General features: G+C 40.3%; 1 protein-coding gene across 1 annotated transcript in view; it reads left to right on the top strand.

Moving 5' to 3' along the window:
* LOC139409704 (collagen, type XXVII, alpha 1a) overlaps nucleotides 1-25,006 on the top strand; it is a 272,027-nt gene that overhangs the window by 111,665 nt on the left and 135,356 nt on the right. The window contains exons 14-22 of the mRNA XM_071155105.1: nucleotides 2,150-2,194; nucleotides 4,266-4,319; nucleotides 4,680-4,724; nucleotides 7,883-7,936; nucleotides 8,167-8,220; nucleotides 11,608-11,661; nucleotides 11,757-11,810; nucleotides 14,044-14,097; nucleotides 14,465-14,509. Coding sequence (XP_071011206.1) covers nucleotides 2,150-2,194; nucleotides 4,266-4,319; nucleotides 4,680-4,724; nucleotides 7,883-7,936; nucleotides 8,167-8,220; nucleotides 11,608-11,661; nucleotides 11,757-11,810; nucleotides 14,044-14,097; nucleotides 14,465-14,509 — 459 coding nt within the window. The remainder of the gene's footprint in view (nucleotides 1-2,149; nucleotides 2,195-4,265; nucleotides 4,320-4,679; nucleotides 4,725-7,882; nucleotides 7,937-8,166; nucleotides 8,221-11,607; nucleotides 11,662-11,756; nucleotides 11,811-14,043; nucleotides 14,098-14,464; nucleotides 14,510-25,006) is intronic.

The raw sequence follows: 25,006 nt of genomic DNA, 5'->3' as shown, positions 1-25,006 counted from the left end.
TCACAAATGATTTATCTCAATTTGTGCACAAATGTGTTTATATCCCAAGATAATCCAAACTGACAGGTGTGGCATATAAAGAAGCTGATTAAACAGTATGACAATTACACAGGTGCTGTGTTGTCCCCACCTTGTGCTGGGGACAATAAAAGGCCACTTTAAATTAGAAGTTTTGACACACAACAAAATGTCAGACCTCTCAAGTTGAGGGAGTGTGCGTTTGGCATTCTGACTGCAGGAATGTTCACCAGAGCTGTTGCTAGAGAATGTATTGTTAATTTCTCGTCCATAAACCACCTCCAATGTTGTTTTAGAGAATTTGGCAGTGCGTCCAACCGCCCGCCCATGAGCTACGGACAACAAACACAATTGTCTGTTATCAATGGCAATTTGAATGCACAGAGATTGTCACGGTCGTTTAGAGATGGATTGGACCAAAGTGTAGCGTGGTAGCGTACATTTTTATTTTATTTAAATGACACCGAAAAAAAAAATACAAAAACGAACGTACATGCAGTGCAGAAAGCAACTACACACAAACAAGATCCCACAATCTAAAGGTGGAAAAAAGGCTGCCAAAGTATGATCCCCAATCGGAGACAACGATAGACAGCTGCCTCTGATTGGGAACCCTACCCGGCCAACAAAGAAATAGAAAAACTAGAATGCCCACCCAAATCACACCCCAACCGAACCAAATAGAGAAATAAAAAGGCTTTCTAAGGTCAGGGCATGACATACCTTGACGAGATCCTGTGGCCCATTTTTCATGCCATTTATCCGCCACCATCACCTCATGTTTCAGCATGATGCACACCCCCATGCTCACCATACTGTACATGTCACCCATTGAGCATATGTGTGATGCTCTGGATCGACATGCACGACAGCATGTTGCAATTCCCAACAATATCCAGCAACTTCACACAGCTATTGAAGAGTAGTGGGACAACATTCCCCAGGCCACAGCCTGATCAACTCTAATAGAAGGAGATGTTGCGCTGCTTGAGGCACATGGTGGTCACACAAAGTATCTGTATACCCACTCATATGAAATCCATAGATTAGGGCATAATTAATTTATTTCAACTGACAGATTTTCTTATGAACTGTAACGCAGTAAAATCTTTGAAATTGTTGCATGTTGCGTTTATTCTTTTGTTCATTATAGCTCAGTATTTGCATTATTTATTTTATACAGTCTTTTTTGCTCATCTTTATTAAGGGTGACAATAACTGTCAGGCTATTGCTATTGGAAGGTGAATGCAACAACAACCTCAGATTGGCCGATGAAAGCTGAAATAATGGCCAGTGGGCGGATCTCCACAGATCATGTCCCTCTATCTTTTCACTTGACTTTATTTTCACTTTTCCTCTGGAAAAAGGAATTTAGCTAGTTTGAGTTTCTTGACTTCCTGCGAGGCTAGCCTCCATCTCTCCTCTCTTCAAAAAAAGAAGAGGAGAATAAAGTGATCCTTTCATCATGGGCTGCAAGGCAGGAGGAAATGGGCATGGCACGTAGCAAGGCAGGGGGTCAACAAACTTATCTCTGTGTCCTGCTGCAACTGTTCTCTTCTTGCATTGCCAGGGAAGATGGAACCTGGAGATTACATACACTCACACTCGCACACACACAAATGTCCCCCACCACCCCCTTCCTTAGTCTTCACTAAACACTCACTAAAAACATTTGTACATTTTTTTTCACCTTTATTTAACCAGGTAAGCTAGTTGAGAACAAGTTCTCATTTACAACTGCGACCTGGCCAAGATAAAGCAAAGCAGTGCGACACAAACAACAACACAGAGTTACACATGGAATTAACAAGCGTACAGTCAATAACACAATAGAAAAAAAGAAAGTCTATATACAGTGTGCAAATGCCGTGAGGTCGGCAATAAATAGGCCATAGTGGCAAAGTAATTACAATTTAGCAGATTAACCCTGGAGCGATAAATGAGCAAATGATTTGCAAGTAGAGCTACTGGTGTGCAAAAGAGCAGAAAAGTAAATAAAAACAATATGGGGATGAGGTAGGTAGATCGGGTGGGCTATTTACAGATGGATCCAGCATATAACCCCAGAAACCTGTTCTCTCTCTAGCGCTCTCACAATCACACTTCCTCTCTTCCTCTTTCCTCTCCAAGGGTTTGCTTGGAGCCCGTGGTCCTAATGGAGTTCTTGGACTTATTGTAAGTATAAACTGTCTGTGCCTCTGTTTGCTTCTGTGTACACCATTTCTATGTTTGTTTTATTGGTTTGTGTGCACGGGCGTCAACATCCATTTCCACCCAACACTGGCTTTGAAGACCATATCTTCAAAGGCATGGAGAGCTGTTTAATGTACTGTACGTCTTTTAATTTGTTGGATATGTTCAGAATGACTTACTGCCTGGCCCATATTTTACCACTGGGCACACACTGGTTGAATCAACGTTGTTTCCACTTTGAATTGACGTCTGTGCCCCGTGGGATGGCTTTGTGCTGGCCACACGACACGACCCAAAGGCATCTCAGAAGCCCTGTGACAGAATGGCCTTCCCTTCCTTTATCCTGCCTGGGATCTAAAAATGACACTCCAAACAGCACACAGCCCTCAATCTACACCAATCCCCCAGAGACTAACAAGGGAGCTGCTGGGTGCATCCCAATTATATTGCCTTTCTCCCCAAGTGTGAACCAGTTCCTCTGTCACGGTCGAAATTGCCTCTGACTATAACGTTTCCCTAGTTTTCTCCCGCCCGCTTTGTTCCTTCCAGCCCCCCTACTCTATCCTCAGCCACCAGCAGGCCTATAATTGGAAATGCTGTGGTCCTGCCCTTAGTCTCAGTCTGACTAGGCATTCACCTGATCCTGGTGGTAAACACAGCAGCCCTTTCCTCTGCCACCAAGCCACATCTCTGTTTGCTTGTAAATATACAACTGCCATTTTTGATCCGACACCCCACCCCACCATTTGGGATCCAGTCTGTGACAGTTGCTGTGGCCCATTTGCTAGTGTTTGAATGCTCATAGGTCAACATTATCTACAGGCCTTCAATCTAGCACAGGATTCTTTCTAATAAGACTCCTTTGTTTCCTTTATAATGACCATCAAAGACTTGGATTATGTCTCCAATTTGAACAAACTTGAACACACACTGGAGAGAAGGAAAGTAATATTCTTCTCTTCTGGGACACCCAGTTCTGAATCCTAACTGAATGAAACTCAAAAAGCATGCATTCACACGCAGCCACACACACACATACAGATCCAGCTAACGCCATTCTCTCAAAGGCATGAAAATGTAATTAAATTAATCTCCAACCCAATACACCCCAATCTATGTCTTTGGTGCCTATACCTAGGAACGGAGGAACTAGCTGGAAGATATTCACTATCATAAGAGTAAAACTTGACAGTGTTTTGAATTGTGAAACACTTCCTGATTTCCTTCCTCAAGAGGTGCATTCCAGGTCACCTACATTGTACTTTTTTTGGGGTGGGGGGTGATTCAACGTACAATTGTAAGGCAACCAGTTGCGATAGGATTGTGAGTTTTATAGCGTATAGCTGAACTAACATACATTCTCAAGTTGAGTTGTATGTTCACTCAACTTTGAATTTTAGGTTGAGTGAACATTCAATTCATCTTCAGAATTTCTTCAACATGATTTGCATATTTCCCAGTGTAAAATTAAAGTATTTATGACAATATATAACATATATCATAAGGCCTTTGAGGGCCTAGTTACTGTACACCCTAAAGCAGTGGTCTAAAAGTTGCATTATGCTGGCTTGCAAAGTAATTTGTAATTTCTATTGGAATCCAGTCAGAGTGAGGATATCCAACAATTTGACATTTTTATTATCTCTAACCTACATTGAGAATAACTGCCAGGGTAATTTACATTTGTAATTTTACACAACAAGCTTGTTGAAATTAAGCTCAATTCGAGTAGAGTTTGTTGATTAAATTAACAATTGTAAGGCAACCAGCTGCAATGGGATTGTGACTTTTCTCAACATTTGGACATGTACTGTAGCAGAACAAACATACAGTGTTGCCTTCCAAAGGCAAACATGAATTTGTAATTTTACTCAACAAGCTTTTTCAAATTCAGCTCACTTCAAGCAGAGTTTGTTGAGTCAACACACTTTAACACATTAGCTCAAAGTCTTGTCCACTTAACTTGCATAATAACATTGGTTAAATTGGCTTTTTACAGACCAGATTATCAGGAGATTAATATGGCTTTGTGTCTCTCTCTTTCTGGCCTCAGGGTGACATGGGACAGAATGGGAAGATGGGCCTTCCAGGACCCAATGGGCTGAAGGTGATCACACACACACACGCACACACACACAGAGGGCCTTTGCACCTACCTTACTCCTTTATAACCCCACTAGTGTAGTAGTATACTGTACATCTGGGAAAATATGAGCTTCTGCTCCTGTTAAAGTAGTGAGTTACTGTTGTCCTATCTATACTATATGGAATAATACTGCCAATTAATTAGATGTCTCCGTGTGGAACTTTAACAAACAGTTTATAGCGGTCAGTGCAATTGTTGACCAGTGCAGCTCCACAATAATATAGTGAATAATACTAAGTTACTGATTTATTGGGATGGGACAGGCCAGACAGGAAAGGGGTCAGTTTGATTGGTACTAATCTCTACATGTGTGTGTTGCAGGGGGTGTCCGGCAACCCTGGAGAACCAGGACTGAAAGGTGATAAGGTGATCTGAATATTCCCGTTATCGGCCTGTGATTGAGTAGCATGTGATGGATAATGTACCCCCCCCCCCCCCCCCCCCCTCTCTGGCCAGCTTGTACATAGCGTGCTCCGAAGCAGTTACTGTATAAACTGGGCAAGCTGAGCTCCTCCTGACTGTAATCTGACCACGAAAAACCTCAAGGCCACTCCAGTTTTTTTTTATCTGGTCAATTCACATCACTCTGTCTTTCCTGGTCAAGACACATGGTCAGGAAGAAACCCCTGGGTCATGTTCATTAGGTCACGCAACAGAATCCTTTTTTTCCATGGAAAACTAAAATTATGAGTCCAGGTAATCCCTCCATGTTACATTAAGTTGTCTTCTGTTTAGTGCCTAATGAACACAACCCTGGCCTAGTGTAAGTACAAGTGAGACTTGCTGCCTTAGCTTAGCATGTAAGGTGATAAACTGATATTTTGGTAGTCACACATGCAAAATTATTAACCGGCATTTTTACAGAAATGTTGATTAATCTACATTGTCCTTGTAAAAATAAACTTAATAAAGTAAAGTAAATGTAGGCCATTATACAGTAAGTCAAGGGAGCCAACACTCCCCTCCTCCCTGTTCTCTCTTGTTCTTAATTTGGGTGGTTCGATCCCTGAATGGTGATTGGCTGACAGCCAATATACCACAGGTATGACAAAACATGTATTTTTACTGCTCTAAGTATGTTAAGGCACCTCAGTTTTGTGATATATGGACAATATACCACTGACAAGGGCTGTGTCCAGACATTCCGCATTGCGTCGTGCCTAAGAACAGCCCTTATCTGTGGTATATTGGCCATAAACCACACCCTCTCGTGCCGTATTGCTTAAACATGCCCCGGTGAACTCATCTATTGAATTGAGTGTCAGAGACATATGTATGGATGTATGGATAGATTGATGTTACTACATCCATACATTTACTCATTCGCATCAGCACCACGTGGAACAGGTGTATTTTGTATATATTTGTGCTGGAATATGATGTGATGGGCAGGATTGGGGAGTAACGGATTACATGTAAGGGATTACAAAAAACGGTAACTGTAATCCGTTACGTTGCCAGCAAAATTGTTGTAATCCTTTTACAGATACTTTTGAAAAACTAGATTATTACTTTTAAATTCAAAATCTTTGACACGGCTCTGTTTTCTCAATGACATTCAAAAAAAAAAAAAAAGAAGGCGCAAATTTAAGTTTGTTCCACTTGAGCGAGTCTACAGTGGTGTAGTCTACGGTGATACGGATATCACTTATTATTGATATCTACATAGGGCATTGATGTGAATCACACTGCTGCTCTCTCATTTAGCTATTTGCGCCTTAAGGAATGGGGTTCTTGTGGATGGCTGTTCACAAATCTAAATGTGTATTTGAACCCAATAAGGGTTGAATTCAAGAAGTTTAAGCTACCTTTCAGTCATTGTTTTTGAAACAGCCAATGAAAAATGTGCTTTTGCAACAGCGGCATAGTGCAGATCCCAGCCTAGGAATAAAAGTGGGGCTTTTTTTGCTCAATCTAATTCAGGCTAATAAAAACATATATCCACAGGCCTAATGGACACATGCTCAAACTCGCACACTTTGGATCGACTTAAAGGAGAAATCTGTAGATTCTACATAAATTTTTTGGGATTTAAAAATTATATACTGTGTATCTACAGTACCAGTCAAAAGTTTGGACACCAACTCATTCAACGTTTTTTCTTTATTTTTACTATTTTCTACATTGTAGAATAATAGTGAAGACATCAAAACTATTAAATAAAACTATGAAATCACACAACATTCTGCAGCAATACGCCATCTCATCTGGTTTGCACTTAGTGGGACTATAATTTGTTCACCCAACACACCTCCAGGCTGTGTAAGGGCTATTTGACCAAGAAGCAGAGTGATGGAGTGCTGCATCAGATGGCTTGGCCTCCACAATCACCCGGCCTCAACCCAATTGAGATGGTTTGTTATGAGTTGGAACACAGAGTGAAGAAAAAGCAGCCAACAAATGCTCAGCATATATGGGTACTCGTTCAAGACTATTGGAAAAGCATTCCAGGTGAAGCTGTTTGAGAGAATTCCAAGTGTGTGCAAAGCTGTCATCAAGGCAAATGGTAGCTACTTTGAAGGATCTAAAATCTAAAATATATTTTGATTTGTTTAACACTTTTTTGGTTACTACATGATTCCATATGTATTATTTCATAGTTTTGATGTCTTCACTATTATTCTACAATGTAGAAAATAGTACAAATAAAGTAAAACCTTTGAATGACTAGGTGTGTCCAAACTTTTGACTGGTACTGTACTGTATATCCATTGATTCTTTAAGTATATAACTTATGAGCTTAGTTCAACTATCACACTCCAAGAGAACCCAAAATATAAGCTTGTTTTTCTCCAATGTTTGTAAACATTGGATATGTAAACAATCACAAACATTGTATATGTAAACAAACACTGAAAAGTCCTATTCTTGAAGATGCATTTGTTTACCTTTTATTTAAGTAGGCAAGTAAGTTAAGAGCAAATTCTTATTTACAATGATGGCCTATCCCCCCGGCCAAATTCTCCCCTAACCCGGACAACACAGTGCCTTAGACCACTGCGCCACTCAGGGGGATATAACATTTATTGAAATGACTGGAATTCTGATAGACTTTAGTTTTTAATGTAAATATATAATTTAATCATATTATATGTAGTAGAAAGCGATGGGTTAGAAGAAGCCTACTTGAACAACCATACATTAAAATGTAACATCCATATATGGCCAGCTAAGTAAACTTTAACATTTATCTATCCTGCAATAGATGTCGTTCAATTGGTAACATTTTTGTCTTCTTCTAATGCCTCTTAAGGGGAAAGTAATCTAAAAGTAACTGAATATAATCAGACTTCATTACTGAGTGTGGTTTATCCAAAAGTTACGTTACTGATTACATTTAGAAAGTAACCTACCCAACCCTAGTGATTGGGTATAGTAAATTAATGCTAATCTTTGCAAAGTTATAATGAGTATTGTCTTGTAGTAAATTGTTGGATGTGTGCAATAGAGCGCAGACATTTCACCTTTTGCTAATGGTGTTCTCTCTTTCCCCTCCATTCTTTCACTTCCTCCAACCACATTAGGGTGAAATTGGGCTTCATGGACAGCAGGGAATGATCGGGTTCCAAGGAGACAAGGTAGAACCCCAACCCCCCTGGTTAACCCTTTAATTTCCTCTCTGCTGACCTCCAACTGCCCAAGCAAATGTACACACTCACACAGAGCCTTGGCCTTGGAGATGTTAACCAAAGTCATGCATGTCTAACGGCTGGTGAAGTTCCCATCAATCTCATTGGATATAATGCTTTCAGTGTTGTTCTGTTGCTGCTGAGATTACTAAGATCATTGGGGTCTGTGTATCTAACAGGGTGTTCAGGGTACTCCAGGGTTGCCAGGTACCAGAGGAAAACCAGGACTTCAGGTGAGTTCTCCCGCTATGAATTGCATTGGGATAAGGATTTTAGTTTGGCCATGCAAAATGCATCATCATCATTTTCGCTCTGTACTGAAAGTGCTCGAGCTTGAAAACTTTACTGGTGATATGCACAATTCTTTGAAGATGTTATTAACAGTGGGCTAATTAACAAAATAGAGATGCCATATCTTAATTTAAGCCAGTTTCACATGACGTTTTAGTAGACACTCTTGTCCAGTTGGACTTAGAGTAGTGAGAGCATACATTTTCATGCTTTCTCGTACTGGTCCCCCGTGGGAGTCCAACCCACAACCATGCTCCACCAACTGAGCAACATGGGACCACATGTGGCAGGAAAATAATCATGCAGCAACAGTAAATGTGAATTGTAACGTGGCTTTCAGTTGTTGGTCCAAAATTCCTCTAAGGCATATTGTATGATCTGTTTGATGTTGCGTTCATATATTTGGCAAGCGTGGTAAGGAGTACAGAAGCAGCTCATCCTAGAGCGATGTGTTCAATTTGTCCTGATGGTCGCGCTGTGGGGCCAGTGTGTGTGTGTTTATGAGTAATCTAGAGGAAAAAGAAATGCACACTTATTTAGGCGAGGTTGCTGTCTAGCGGAGTGGAAAACTTAAAATAAAGGAGAGTCTCACACTCTATGAGCTCAGATGCAAAAATGTAATGTCCAATGTTTCGACAGGCAAGCTGTCTTCATCAGGGTAATGAGTAGTGTTTATGAGTAGTACCTGAAGATGTGCATCAGGGGTATTGATAGTGTTTCACATTTAAAACATTTCACATACATAAATATGAATGTACAGTGCATTCGGAAAGTATTCAGACCCCTTCACTTTTTCCACATTTTGTTACGGTACAGCCTTACTCTAAAATGGATAAAATAAAAATAAATCCTCAACAATCTACACATGATACTCCATAATGACAAAGCAAAAGCTATTTAAAAAAAATATTTGCAAATGTATTAAAAATAAAAAAACAGACACCTTATTTACATAAGTATTCAGACCCATTGCTATGAGTATCGAAATTCAGCCCAGGTGCATCCTGTTTCCATTGATCATCCTTGAGCTGTTTCTACAACTTCATTGGAGTCCACCCTTGGTCAATTCAATTCTTTGGACATGATTTGTAAAGGCACACACCTGTCTATATAAGGTCCAACAGTTGACAGTGCATGTCAGAACAAAGAAAAAGCCATGAGGTCGAAGGAATTGTCCGCAGAGGGGTTGGGTTAAATGCTGAAGAAACATTTCAGTTGAAGGCATTCAGTTTTACAACTGACTAGGTATCCCCCTTTCCCCTTAGTGCTCTGAGACATGATTGTATCGAGGCACAGGTCTGGGGAAGGGTACCAAAAACTTTCTGCAGCATTGAAGGTCCCCAAAAACGCAGTGGCCTCCATCATTCTTAAATGGAAGAAATTTGGAACCACCAAGACTCTGACTAGAGCTGGCCGCCCGGCCAAACTGAGAAATCGGGGGAGAAGGGCCTTCGAAGAAAAACCGAGAACCCAATGGTCACTCTGACAAATCTTCAGAGTTCCTCTGTGGAGATGGGAGAACCTTGCAGAAGGACAACCATCTCTGCAGCACTCCACCAATCAGTCATTTTTCGTAGAGTGGCCAGACAGAATCCACTCCTCAGTAAAAGGCACATGACAGCCTGCTTGGAGTTTGCTAAGAGGCACATAAAGGACTCTCAGACCATGAGAACAAGATTCTAAGATCTGATGAAACCAAGATTTAACTCTTTGAATGCCAAGCGTCACGTCTGGAGGAAACCAGGCACCGCTCATCACCTGGCCAAAAACATCCCTACGGTGAAGCGTTGTGGTCGCAGCATCATGTTGTGGGTGTGTTCTTCAGCGGCAGGGAGTGGGAGACCAGTCAGGATCAAGGGAAAGGTGAACAAAGCAAAATATAGAGATCCTTGATGAAAACCTGCTCCAGAGTGCTCAGGACTTCAGACTGGGGCGAAGGTTCACCTTCCTACAGGACAATGACCCTAATCACACAGCCAAGACAACACGTGATTGGCTTAGGGACAAGCCTTTGAATATCTTTGAGTGGCCCAGCCAGAGCCCGGACTTGAACCCGTTCAAACATCTCTGGAGAGACCTGAAAATAGCTGTGCAGTGATGCTCCCCATCCAACCTGACAGAACTTGAGAGGATCTGCAGAGAAGAAATGGTTGAAACTCCCCAAATACAGTTGTGCCAAGCTTGTAGCATCATACCATGAAGGCTCGAGGCTGTAATTGCTGTCAAGGGTGCTTCAACAAAGTACTGAGTAAAGGGTTCCGAATGCTCATGTAAATGTGATATTTCCGGTTTTTATTTGTAATGAATTTGCAAAAAATTCGAAATACCTGTTTTTGCATTGTCATTCTGGGGTTATGTGTGTAGATTGAGATTTTTGTATTTTTTTTATCCGTTTTAAAATAAGGCTATAATGTAACAAAATGTGGGAAAAAGTTAAAGAGTCTGAATACTTTCTGAGTGTGAAACATTTCATTGTCAAACACTATCAATATGCCTGATGCACCTCTTCAGGTACTACTAACACTTTTGCCATCTTATAGCAACTACTCAAATCACTTCAACAGTTACCAACAATGAATAACAGTACCTAGCTTGAACCCCGTCAACACTGCTTGCAGGTTTAATTATTATAATTATTCCTTTTGTTCCTTAAGGCAACATTACAAGGCACATTCCTGGTGAGGCCTAGGAGGGTGGAACCTTGTATGATGGTAAAAGGCCATTGGCCACACCCTCACACGTAATGCCGTGCAAATTGGCCACATGGTGGTGCTATAACAATAAATGTAACAGACACATGCCATGACACGATAACGCTATAACAAGCACATGTTGCTATCTCTATATGTTTATATCCCTTGATCTGTTTGACTTCGAATGATGATATTTGGCACACATGCTAAGGGCTATGAGTCTAGCTAATCTGTAAAGTATGGTTAAGTTTAGCTGTATGGGGGGGGCTGTTGGAGGCTGTTGGATAGGAACAATCATTAATGCAAGCACATTGGCTTGTTGTGGGCATATTGCTTGAGCAAGAGGCTTGGAAAATATTTTTTGAATATGTGCGTCCGTAGACGCCATGTACCAAATGTGGCACTGATCAGTCGAGCGGTTCTGGAGAAGAAGACATTTAAAGTAGTCTATATCATAAATAATTGTCTAAAATATTGTATGATCTGTTTAATTTTTAGTTGTGATATTTGGCAAGCATGGTAAGGAGTACAGAAGTAGTGCATCCTTGGGAAATATGTCAAATGTGTGCTGATGGTGGCACAGTGGGCCCACTGCTTGCAGCTTTCATTTTCCTTGCATTTCCCTCCTACTCCCAGGGCAGGCCAGGAGAGAGAGGGTCTGATGGAGTACCTGGCCTTCCAGGAGCAGAGGTAACCACTTACAGTACACATGCACAAATGCATGTACACACACAAGTACACACAACAACAACATAAATATGTTCCCTTTTCTCTCTAAATCACAGGGTTTCCCTGGAGACATGGGGCCTCCTGGAGAGAATGGCTTAGAAGGCCCAAATGTGAGTAAATAACTTTTGTCCTTTTTGGGATCTGTTGAATGTTGGTATGACCCACATGAAAAAATACTAATGCATACTATGGTATAAAAACTGTAGTATTACTGTATTTATATACTATAATATTTACTTTAGTGTTTTTGCAGACTTTACTGAAGCCTAGTATTGTTTTTGCAAACATTTTGCAGACAGTTTACTAAAGTATAAATACTGCAGTATTACCATAGTTAAAAAACAGTAATAGTATTTCAGTCATAACTGTAGTATTTACTATTGTGTTTTATTATATTTGACATAGAAGTGGGGGCTTCCACAAATACTAAAAGAGCAAACTTTCCATAACCTGTTAGTAGGTAGGACTGCAGTCTGAACAGCTTGTTCAGCGCTTCTGCTCTTTTCTGTAACCTGTATGGAACACAATATATGTCCTATACTCAAGGTTGGGTAGGTTACTTTCTAAATGTAATTCGTTACCTGTCCACAATTGTAATCAGTAAGGTAACTTTTAGATTACCCAAACTCAATAACATAATCTGATTACATTCAAAAGTTTTAGATTACTTTCCCATTAAGAGGCATTAGAAGACAACAATTTGTGTTACCAATTGAACAACATCTATTTCAGATTAAATCATTGTTAAAGTTTACATAGCTGGCCATTTACGGATGTTACATTTTACTTTATGGGTTGTTTATGTATGCTTATTCTAACCCATCTCTTTCTACTACATATAATAAATAATATGTTTAAATTATATCTTTACATTAATATATGTAATTTATAAATCCAGAAATGGATGTAGAAACTCCAGATTACTCCTGGATATCAAAAGTCTGCAAGTTGGAGCATGTGTCCATTAGGCCTATGGATATATTATTTTTTTATCAGCATGAATTAGATTGAGCAATAAAAGACCCACTTTTATTCCATAGGTAGGCTGGGATCTGCTCTATGCAGCTGTTGCAAGAGTGCATTTTCACTGGCTGTCCACTGGTTTCAAAAGAATGATTGATAGGCAGCTTAAACTTCTTGAATTCAACCCTTATTGGGTTCAAATACACATTTAGACTTGTGAACAGCCATCCATAACAAACACAATCCATAAGGCACTAATAGCTAAATGAGAGAGCAGCAGTGTGATTCACATCAATGCGCAATGTAGATATCAATAATAAGTAATTTCCTTATCGCCATAGATGTTTGATACTCTTTGGATGCCGACAGCAGTCGCACCATTGGAAGACATATTCCTAACTGCTCATAGCGTGGAACTGAGAAAAATTACTTTTATTTACTTTGGTTTCACAGTAACTATGCAGTTACTGCTAACATGACCCCGTTTTTCTCCAAAACACAATACAATAGAGGCAGGATACTTGTCCATGTGATTAAGTATGTATTTAATGTAACTCATTTTCGACCTAAATAGCAGTTACTGCCTTTTTGCTTGGTAGAGCAATACAGTTATCTACAGTTTATTACAGAATTGCATTTTTTAGATGTACTTTTAACTGACTAAAACCAAATTGAAACGGTCTAGAAATTGTAATGGACCTACATTTATACAATTTACTGAATGTGTCCAGCTCGCTAATAATCACCGAAAGTAAAGCTAGATAGTCAGGAAGTATGGAAAATTCCAATAATGTTGGATATTTTACTTTTTATTTAACTAGGCAAGTCAGTTAAGAACAAATTATTATTTTCAATGATGGCCTAGGAACAGTGAGGACTGCCTTGTTGAGGGGCGGACTTTTACCTTGAGGATTCAATCTTGCAACCTATCGGTAACAAGTCCAACGCTCTAACCACTAGTCTACCTGCCGCCCCAGGATAGAGGATTATATTACGCAAATGTTTATGCCGAAGACCAAATGCGTCCCCCAGGGGGAAATTAGTTTGACACCCCTGTTCTATAGTAAGAACTACACGATCAACGTATAGTAAGAACAACACGATTGGATACTACAGTGTGTAGTATAGTATTCTACAGTATACTACAAAATGCAATACTAAGTAGTAGTAGACATGATCGAGGGATACTACAGTGTGGAGTATAGTATCTACAGTATGCTACAGAAATCTATAGAATTCTCGAGTAAGTACTGTAGTATTCTATAGTATTCTTTCATGGGGGGGAGAGACACAGTGGGTGATGAGCATGAAGAAAGTGCCTGCTTTTGGTTGTGATACTGCACATTCTGCCTTTGTAAAATGTTTTGTAATGTCCTGCAGGGAAAGCCAGGAGTGAGGGGGTTGCCTGGTCCTAGAGGGGTGCCCGGGCTAGAGGTATGATATGATACAGCAACTTGTTTTATGTCAGGGGTGGACAACCCCAGTCCATGAGTTCTGCTGTTCCAGTGGTTTTTATTGCTCTCTGTGGTGCTCTCTGACCCTGTTGCTGATTGGCTTGGGTCATGGTCAGTAGTCACAAAACGCTGCAAGGACTGGAGTTGTGCACAACTGCTCCTGAAACAACCGTGAGGAAAACCAGCTCCATATACATGTTGTGTCCTATTTATAATGCACTTCTTTTCACCAAGGACGTATGTCACAAGTAGTGCACTATGTAGAGAATATTGTCCCATTTAGGTTGCAGCCACAGTGTTTCATTTTAATAAAAGATAAATGCTAATGCCATTATCACTGTTTTCAGGGAGATGAGGGCCCACTTGGACCACTGGGTCTGACAGGAGTGGAGGTGAGTGGTGATTGGATGAAGATGGGAAAGGGGAAGTGAAGATAGCAGGGATCATTGTGGCTGCCTGTTTTAATTTTAACTGAGCTTTTTTATCTCAGCATAGCCCCTCTGGCTCCTGTAACTCACACTCACTTCTCACTACGCTATGGAATAAATATGTGCACGTGCCTTCGGAAAGTATTCAGACCCCTTGACTTTTTCCACATTTGTGACCCGTTTCAGGAAACTAGACATATGTCGCTGGTCACTACTTGACAGGAAAGCCGTTTGAACTTTTATTTATATCTAAATGCGGTTTTTGGCAGAAATGCCTTCTCGAACATTTGAACTTTCATGTGCCTTAACAAAATTGTAAGTAAGTATGAATAAAATTGTTAAATTAAGAGCCTAGTTGGTTTAGCCACAGAAAAAGTCAGCAACCTTCCCACTAGCCATAATTGGCTGAGATAATAATTTGGCTGAACATGCTGAGAGATGAGTTTGGATTTGTCTGCCATATAGCACCCGTCTGTCTATTTGAGCTGGTCAGTATGTCTAGGTAATCCTGTATAGCGCGGCTTTCTAAAAAATGTATCACGTAGTAAAACTGTATAAGTGTTCCTCTCCACTTCCTGGAAGTCCGAGTTTTGAAATCAGTGGAATTTTGAGTATGATAGCTAAGGAGATGGAGAAAACACCTGTTTCCAGACAACATCTTCAAACTAAAGGCAACCATGGCATTTGACAGGAGACGCATACATCCATGATAGTCTAGCTTGCTACATTGTCAGATATTACACATTTCTAATTTCAACAGAAAGTTGTTTAATTTCAAGTTAGTGTACTGTTAGCTAGCTAGCTAACGTTACGTGTATGATCTTATTATTTGTATCTCAGAGCCATTTGCTTGGCTAGCTATAGCCTAATGTTAGCTAGCTAACATTGAACCTGGTTGATTAGCTACCTGCAGATGCATGCAGGGTAGGAACATCGTGGGATTATGGTACATTGTTTAACTAGCCAGCTACATGTCTTAACAAAAGACTCCACTATGCAAGTAACCATTTAGGGTTCTTCATAAATACAGTCTTGCCATCTACTCTCATTTCTGAGCACTCTTGCAAAAGGCAGAATTAAATTGTTGCCAGCAGCACAGTTAGTCACCAACACTCTCGATAACATGAAAACAGCCTAACCAGCTCTGCTAGGGCAAGTAAAATGCTATGAGTGGGGCGTTTTCTCATTTGTGTCTGGAAGTAGGTAGCAAGCTAGCCAATGTTCGCCAGTTAGCTTTGGTGCTTGACTGCACTCATCGCCCAGATCGTCTAGCTTGCGCTCTGAACGCTCCAAGAGCGAAACGCTAAGAATTTACAAATGTACAATCTGACTGCATAGTTGCAGTCACCAACACTCTGCATAACATAACAGCCTAACCAGCTCTGCTAGGGCGAGTAATGTCCAGTGAGCTGTTCTCTCATTTGTGTCTGGAAGTAGCTAGCAAGGTAGTTTGGGTGCTTGACTGCTGCTGTTAGGACAGAATGCTCAGATCAACCCTTAAAGAGATGGGTGGGGCTAAAGCTTAAGAGGGTGTGAAAAATGCTGAATTGGGTGTAGACAAAGAAGTGCGCTCCAGTAGTAGTACCAAAATGTTCAAAGGCCATTTTCTCAAAAGGGAGTTTACAAGTTCATCTTTCAAAGCAGAATTACTTCTCCATTGTTCATCAACTGTCGTGTATGATATCATATTTTTGTAGCTCTGAGTCTCTACTTTTATCCAATGTAAAAAACACCATTTCAATTTTGCTACATAAGACCGATTTGAGCCGGTTGCTTCTTACGAAACCACTCCTTTGTTGCCTGGGCGGTGTGTTTGGGATCATTGTCATACTGAAAGACCCACCCACGTTTCATCTTCAATGCCCTTGCTGATGGAAGGAGGTTTTCACTCAAAATCTCACGATACATGGCCCCATTCATTCTTTCCTTTACACGGATCAGTCGTCCTGGTCCCTTTGCAGAAAAACATCCCCAATGCATGATGTTTCCACCCCCATGCTTCACAGTAGGTATGGTGTTCTTTGGATGGAACTCAGCATTCTTTGTCCGCCAAACACGACGAGTTGAGTTTTTACCAAAAAGTTATATTTTGGTTTCATCTGACCATATGACATACTCCCAATCTTCTTCTGGATCATCCAAATGCTCTCTAGCAAACTTCAGACGGGCCTGGACATGTACTGGCTTAAGCAGGGGGACACTTCTGGCACTGCAGGATTTGAGTCCCTGGCGACATAGTGTGTTACTGATGGTAGGCTTTGTTACTTTGGTCCCAGCTCTCTGCAGGTCATTCACTAGGTCCCCCCGTGTGGTTCTGGGATTTTTGCTCACCGTTCTTGTCATCATTTTGACCCCACGGGGTGAGATCTTGCGTGGAGCCCCAGATCGAGGGAGATTATCAGTGGTCTTGTATGTCTTCCATTTCCTAATAATTTCTCCCACAGTTGATTTCTTCGAACCAAGCTGCTTACCTATTGCAGATTCAGTCTTCCCAGCCTGGTGCAGGTCTACAATTGTGTTTATGGTGTCCTTTGACAGCTCTTTGGTCTTGGCCATAGTGGAGTGGGACTGTTTGAGGTTGTGGACAGGTGTCTTTTATACTGATAACAAGTTCAAACAGGCGCCATTAATACAGGTAACGAGTGGAGGACAGAGGAGCCTCTTAAAACCTGTTAAGTCTACCCTCTCCTTTTTCGAACATTCTGTTAAAAATCGCGCAACATTTCAGCGTCCTGCTACTCATGCCAGGAATATAGTATATGCATATGATTAGTATGTGTGGATAGAAAACACTCTGAAGTTTCTAAAACTGGTTAAATCACGGCTGTGACTATAACAGAGCGTGTGTTTCATCGAAAAGCGCAAGAAAAACTGGTCACTGAAAACTGAAAAATATATCCATGCGCCACTTGCATGTATTGTTTAAGGGGCACCAAATTAAATAGGGCCAAGGATGCAATTCCTACAGCTTCCACACGATGTAGCCAAAAACGTCATTTTCATTGACAAATATCCTTTGTGTCATGACAAATAGATCCTTCATTCCATCCAGCCTACAGCAATCGATTTTGGAAGAGAGAAAAATGGACATTGTTTTCTTGAGTAGCTGCTATTGAATACAGATCACCCAGTGATCAATTTGATCGCTTATTAACGTTTACAAATACCTAAGTTGGGTTACAAAAGTAGGTTGAAGTGTTTTGTCAAAGAATATAGGCAACTTATATAATTTTAAAAAATGACGTTGCGTGTTGGAAGAGAGCTTTTTTCCTGAACCAGACAGGCTATACAAATGGATATTTTGGGCATACATGGACGGATTTAAATCGGGAAAAAGACCCAATTGTGATGTTTATGGAACATATAGGAGTGCCAACAAAGAATATCATCAAAGGTAATGAATGTTTTATATTTTATTTCTGCGTTTTGTGTAGCGCCGGCTACGCTAATTCTTTTGTTTACGTCCCCTTCAGGTATATTGGGGTGTTGCATGCTATCAGATAATAGCTTCTCATGCTTTCGCCGAAAAGCATTTAAAAAATCTGACTTGTTGGCTAGATTCACAACGAGTGTAGCTTTAATTCAATACCCTGCATGTGTATTTTAATGAACGTTTGAGTTTTAACGAGTACATTTAGCATTTAGCGTAGCGCATTTGCATTTCCAGGTGCCTAGTTGAGACGTCTGCGTCTCAAGTAGGATCAAGAGGTTAAAGAAGAAGTTACATGTCTGTGAGAGCCAGAAATCTTGCTTGTTTGTAGGTGATCAAATACTTATTTTCCACCATAATTTGCAAATAAATTCATAAAAAATCCTCATCATAGTTGAAGTGTACCTATGATGAAAATTACAGGCCTCTCATCTTTTTAAGTGGGAGAACTTGCACAATTGGTGGCTGACTAAATACTTTTTTGCCCCACTGTATATCTTTCAACTATGCTGTGATGTTTGTGAGTTGAAGATAAATACTTTTACTAAGAGTGTTAGTATATTAGTAATTGACTGACCTGGTCCCTCCAGATCTCCCAACAGTACTATTTCTAGGGTAAATTTTAGATCAATGTTATGCATTTTCAGCTATTCCTGAACCTGAGACCAAAAACAGGCTACATGAGGGCAATGACAAAATAAATGGTATATCATCTCTTTGTTAAGTGTTGTAGTCATTTCAGTTGCTGATGTAGCTGACGTGTATAGTGTTCAGTCATCCGCATACATATACACACGGTCTTTACTCAAAGCCAGTGGCATGTCATTAGCACAGATTGAAAAAAGTAAGAGGCCTAGACAGTTGCCCTGGGGAATTGCTTATTCTACTTCGATTATGTTGGCAAGTCTTTCATTAAAGAACACCCTCTGTTCGACAGGTAACTCTTTATCCACAATATAGCAGGGGGTGTATAGCCGTAACACATACGTTTTTCCAGCAGCAGACTGATCGATAATGTCAAAATCTACAATGAAGTCTAACAAAACAGCCCCCACAATCTTTTTGTCATATATTTTTCTCAGCCAATCATCAGTCATTTGTGTAAATGCTATGCTTGTTGAATGTCCTTCCCTGTTAGCGTGCTGAAAGTCCGTTGTCAATTAGTTTACTGTGAAATAGCATTGTATCTGGTCAAACACAATTTTTTCCAAAAGTTTACTAAGGGTTGGTAACAGGCTGATTGGTCAGCTGTTTGAGCCAGAAAAGGGGGCTTCACTATTCTTAGGTAGCGGAATGACGTTCGGTTCCCTCCAGGCCTGAGGGCACACACTTTCTAATAGGCTTAAATTGAAGATATGGCAAATAGGAATGGCAATATCGTCCGCTATTATCCTCAGTAATTTCCCATCCAAGTTGTCAGACCCCGGTGGCTTGTCATTGTTGATAGACAACAATACTTTTTTTTTTTAGTGTGCATTTGTAAATGTACAGATTTGTGTTATTGATAAAGTTAGCACTCTAAGTGCATCTTGATGTTATTCTACTTGTGTTTTATGCTGAGTCTCTGAGCTCTGATGTTGTCCAGACCGTCTTCATTCTGGGTGTTTAACCTTGTGTTACACTGAATTTGCTCTGCAGAAGTAGAGTAAAGGTAATCTATACCCACTCACATACTCAGTCCTACAGGCTAATTCACATTCAGCTGAAAAGCCTGTAGTTCTGAGAACAACGGAACACTGGCTTCATGTCAGCAGCTCTGCAGCATCTGCCCAGTTATGTATCACAGAAGAGCTGGCACATAGAACCAGGTCTGAGCTGTATAGACTGAGTTGAAACCGTGTGCAGCTGACTTTGGACTCCAGTGGAACTGAGATCAGACAATATGATTAGGTGATTAGCTGAGTCAAGTGTGTTAGTGCTCGACTGAACCATAAGACTGCACACCTGTAGCTCTTAAAGGCTATGAACACCGCAGTGTAGGTTGACTGACCAGGTTACAGGTTTCTCATACTCAACGTAGCCTAACAGGTAAGAAAGAGCATTGGGCAAGTAACCGAAGGGCTGCTGTTTGGAATCACCGAGCCGGCTAGGTGAAAAAATCTATCGATGTGCCCTCAAGCTAGGCACTTAAGTATAAGGTGGTGATAATTGCTATGTCCATTGCCCTGTTTTAAGAAACTCAAATTAATCAAATGTTCTTTATTATTAATGTGCACAGGTATAAACGGTACAGTGAATTTCAATATCAATAATCAAATGCCAAATATGAAGTACAAACAAACAAGTAGATAAAAAAGTACAATCTAAAAAGTAATAAACTAGTTATGAGAAATGTACACAATAGAATATACAGCATGATAAAATGTGTGGAAGTAGTAAAGTGAGAAGTGACTTGGTATAACAGCTTAAATAAATAGTACTAATAAAAAGTAACTTCAGGTACCTGTGATACAAATTGTACTCCTTTCTGAAACACAAGTAAACAATGAATTTGATGTTTTAATGTGGTCTAATTGTAGACATGACATGTTGCCATGTTTTCCTCTCAACCATTGTTCTTACAGTGCATGGTATCTTATTCCTTTCCCTTTCTTTCCATCTTTGTTCTCTCTCTTGTCTATTAGGCCCCTTTTGTCTGTCTGTCTCTCTTTCCCATCCTGTCTCTCTCTAAATCTCAGGGGAAGTGGTGTTTGTCTCGTCCTCTCCCTATGAGTGATCTCTGGCCAGGTGCCACAGTGCTTTGCTCATGTGCTTCACTCAACCATCTGTCTGCTTTCCTCAGTACTCTCTGGTTCACTATCTCTCTCGAGCAACTGTGGTCAACCCAAGAGGAACGTGTTGTGACTTTACTTTCATTCATCTGATGACTGTTATTTATTTAATCAACTAACTATGTTTAATTGTTACCCGATTTAAATGAATCATGTAACAATTAACTCATTAAGACTTGAATTAACACAGAGGTTGTTTTAAGAGTTACCATCTTTCGAATGAAACCCTAGAAGGTATATACAGTTGAAGTTTACATACACCTTAGCCAAATACATTTAAACTCAGTTTTTCACAATTCCTGACATTTAATCCTAGTAAAATAGCTTGACTTTGTCCTTTTGTCCTTAAGCCATTTTGCCTCAACTTTGGAAGTATGCTTGGGGTCATTGAACATTTGGAAGACCAATTTGCGACCAAGCTTTAACTTTATGACTGATGTCTTGGGATGTTGCTTCAATATAGCCACATAATTTCCCTGCCTCATGATGCCATCTATTTTGTGAAGTGCACCAGTCCTCCTGCAGCAAAGCACCCCCACAACATGATGCTGCCACCCCCCTGCTTCACGGTTGGGATGGTGTTCTTTGGCTTGCAAGCCTCCACCTTTTTCCTCCAAACATAATGATGGTCATTATGTCCAAACCATTTCTATTTTTGTTTCATCAGACCAGAGGACATTTCTCCAAAAAGTACGATCTTTGTCCCCATGTGCAGTTGCAAACCGTAGTCTGGCTTTTTTTTATGGCAGTTTTGGAGCAGTGGTTTCTTCCTTGCAGAGCGGCCTTTCATGTTATGTCGATATAGGACTCGTTTTACTGTGGATGTAGATAGTTTTGTACCTGTTTCCTCCAGCATCTTCACAAGGTCCTTTGCTGTAGTTCTGGAATTGATTTGCACTTTTCGCACCAAAGTACTTCCATCTCTAGGAGACAGAACGCGTCTCCTTTCTGAGCGGTATGACGGCTGCGTGGTCCCATGGTGTTTATATTGGGTACTATTGTTTGTACAAATGAACATGGTACCTTCAGGTGTTTGGAAATTGCTCCCAATGATGAACCAGACTTGTGGAGGTCTACAATAATTTTTCTGAAGTCTTGTCTGATTTCTTTTGATGTTCCCATGATGTCAAGCAAAGAGGCACCGAGTTTGAAGGTAGGCTTTGAAATACATCTAATTGACTCAAATGATGTCAATTAGCCTATCAGGAGCTTCTAAAGCCATTACATCATTTTCTGGAATTTTCCAAGCTGTTTAAAGGCACTGTCAACTTAGTGTATGTAGACTTCTGACCCACTTGAATTGTGATACAGTGAAATAATCTGTCTGTAAACAATTGTTGGAAAAATGATTGTGTCATGCACAAAGTAGATGTCCTCCGACTTGCCAAAACCATAGTTTATCAATACATTTGTGGAGTGGTTTAAAAACGGGTTTTAATGACTCCAACCTAAGTGTATGTAAACTTCCGATTTCAACTATCTATTACATTAATAAACAGTGGTCTTATTAATCATTACCTCTTATCATATCATCATTCTAAACAGTCGTAACCTCATGCATCTGCAAAAAATCCAACCGTACTTATGATTCAGTACTACACAAATTGGTTCAATAATTTATTTATTAGCTAACTAAATGGGAAAACAGGATAACACACACTTAATACATGAGAAAACAGTCCCTAGCGGACTGTTTAAAATATGGTAGCTTGTTACTCAGCAAATGAAGAGGGGTGGGGAAGAGAGGGAGAGAGAAAAAGGGACACTTATCGTCGATACATTTCAGAACTATTCTCACAGTAATAATATAGTTTGCACACGAACCGCCACCCGTTTGAAAAAATAAATCATGAATGCATTGGTTTGCCGTTTACCTCTTTAGGAACCAGCCCTCCTGAGGAAGTGTGTTGGCCTTTCAGAGGCATACTTGTATGGCTCTGATTGTCTACTGTTGTTCATTCTGGAAGAAAGCTATCCAGCTGTGTCGACGGTTCCTATTGGTGATGAGCATAGTAGGATAGTTCACTTAGATTAGCTGTACCAGTGATTGTCTTAGAGGAGTTTGTTTTCCCCCTCGTGTCGGTATTCAGGATTCGGACCACTTTGGACATTTGCTGCACCTCGCCTTCTTTCTGGTCTAAAGGAAGGTGAGTTTATTTCTTCACCTCGTGTTGAGGTTCCAACCATTTTAAACGTGTAGCTCCCGCCTCACATTTCGTGGTCTGGAGGTTGATTTCTCTCCCAAGCCTTTATTGCACTCTGGTCAAAAGGGGCCGGTTCCGTCAGTCTGACTCGCTCTCTGACCTCACTCGTGGCTACTAACTACAGTGGTTCTTCCTTTAAAAGTTTTGGCGTACTGCAGCACAGCTTGCTTGGTGCCGCAAAATTCTATGGCACGTTATTTAAGAATCAGCCATTGTTGCCAGAAAGACGCAATTTATCACAATCTGCCACTATCTAACACAAACGGTCGCGGCATAAGCTCAACTTTTAAAGGAATAACCATTGTATGCACAGTTTATAGGAGATTATTATTTTATACCTCCTAAAATCACATTCCTTTCAACGTAAAGTATGGAGACTTCATACCTGTAGTGTAAATACTTTTCATGTTACAGTATTTCCTCCATAATCTTTTTAGTGACAACACAAAATAAAAACCAATGTGATATTAGTTTTCTATAGATAATCTCAGACCATTCCCCCAGTATTCACTTTTAAATGTGTTCGAGTTTAGGCGGGGAAAAGGATTTTACTGGAGGTGGAGAAAGAACCCTGTCTCATGTAATTTACAACAGTGTGTGCCCTGTCAATCAGGCCCAGTTCCTTCCTCCCCTCTTCTGTGGGTGAGAGAAGGTCTGTTTGTTGTCAACCATTGCTATGCTGATCTGACCTATTGCGATCCTCACAGGACAGTCATGACAATGTTTATATAAATATTTTACCAAGCCATACAAATTCTCATGTTACAATGAGAATCTCCTTTTACACTCAGCAAGTGAATCACAGTTTGACTTGCGAAAGACTCATGAAAGGTGTCTAAAGACCCTCAATGGCATTACATTATTATTACACTGTAGGATTGTTAAGTGATTTAATGCCATTGAGGGTCTCTTAGAGTACTTGGACACCAACTTTTCTGACCCTGAGTTACTGCTGTAAAACACTTACACTGTTCCGAAGCCCTGTGAATTACTCTCCCAAATTACACAAATTGTTGAACATCACTTACGGTTACTGAACACTTGTAGAATCTGTCTTGAACATTTCAACCAGTGCAGCTAGTCCCACAATGAGAGCAAGACCAGCAGACTGACTGCTGCTATGGAAGCACATAGACGGATCATGTCTTGAATCAGTTCCTACATAGATCCTTTAATATATCCTGCTAATATATTTCTATAGTAGGCCTTGGAGCTCTACAGACAATTTCTTCGACCTCATGGCTTGTTTTTTGCTCTGACTAGCACTGTCAACTGTGGGACCTTATATAGAGCAGTGTACAGTGGTTCATCCTTTAAAGGTTGCAGTGTACTGCAGCACAGCTTGCGTGGTACTGCAGAATTCTATGGCACGTTATTTAAGTGTGAACCACTGGTACCAGATGAGAAGCATTTGATATGCTTCAATAGTGGCTGTATTAGATATTTTAACACCTTTTTTTGTGAACATGGCATATGGGACTGATTTTAAGAAATGTCACTTAATTCATTTGCTTAATTTCTTCACCCTAATAGTATAATTGTAGTGTAACCAATAACCAAACAGGGATTCAGTGAAAATAAAAATGATTTATCAAGACCAGTCCCCATTCTTGTCTCAGGTGCTGAAATAGTTGTAGGCTATTGCTTCAAATCATATTGCTTCTAACTTCAATAAGCTCTTAAGACCTACACCACTTTTAACAGCACATTACTCAACACTAGTGAGACTCATGTCGCCTATGGTAGGACTACAGTATATCGAAAAATATGACATGACTCTCCACCAATAATTACATATAGAGGATTGGAGGATTCTAAATTAAAACTAAAAGACGCCTCATGGGTCTCCCGGTGGCAGCCGGCACAGGTATCTGTAGCAGCGCATTTTGCATTGCGATGCAGTGACATGGGTAGGCCCCATCCACAAAGTATCAAAATACAGAGAGGTTTTGGTAAAGGTAAATTGTCCTGCTAATAGTCCATAATGGGCTATTATAAAACTGTACATGGTGTCCAGGTCAGGATAACCAAAACATTTATTTTATAATGTTTGTGC

Source organism: Oncorhynchus clarkii, chromosome 5 (assembly GCF_045791955.1).
Source record: "Oncorhynchus clarkii lewisi isolate Uvic-CL-2024 chromosome 5, UVic_Ocla_1.0, whole genome shotgun sequence".
Lineage (NCBI taxonomy): Eukaryota > Metazoa > Chordata > Actinopteri > Salmoniformes > Salmonidae > Oncorhynchus > Oncorhynchus clarkii.
This window is presented reverse-complemented; position numbering and strand designations above follow the sequence as displayed.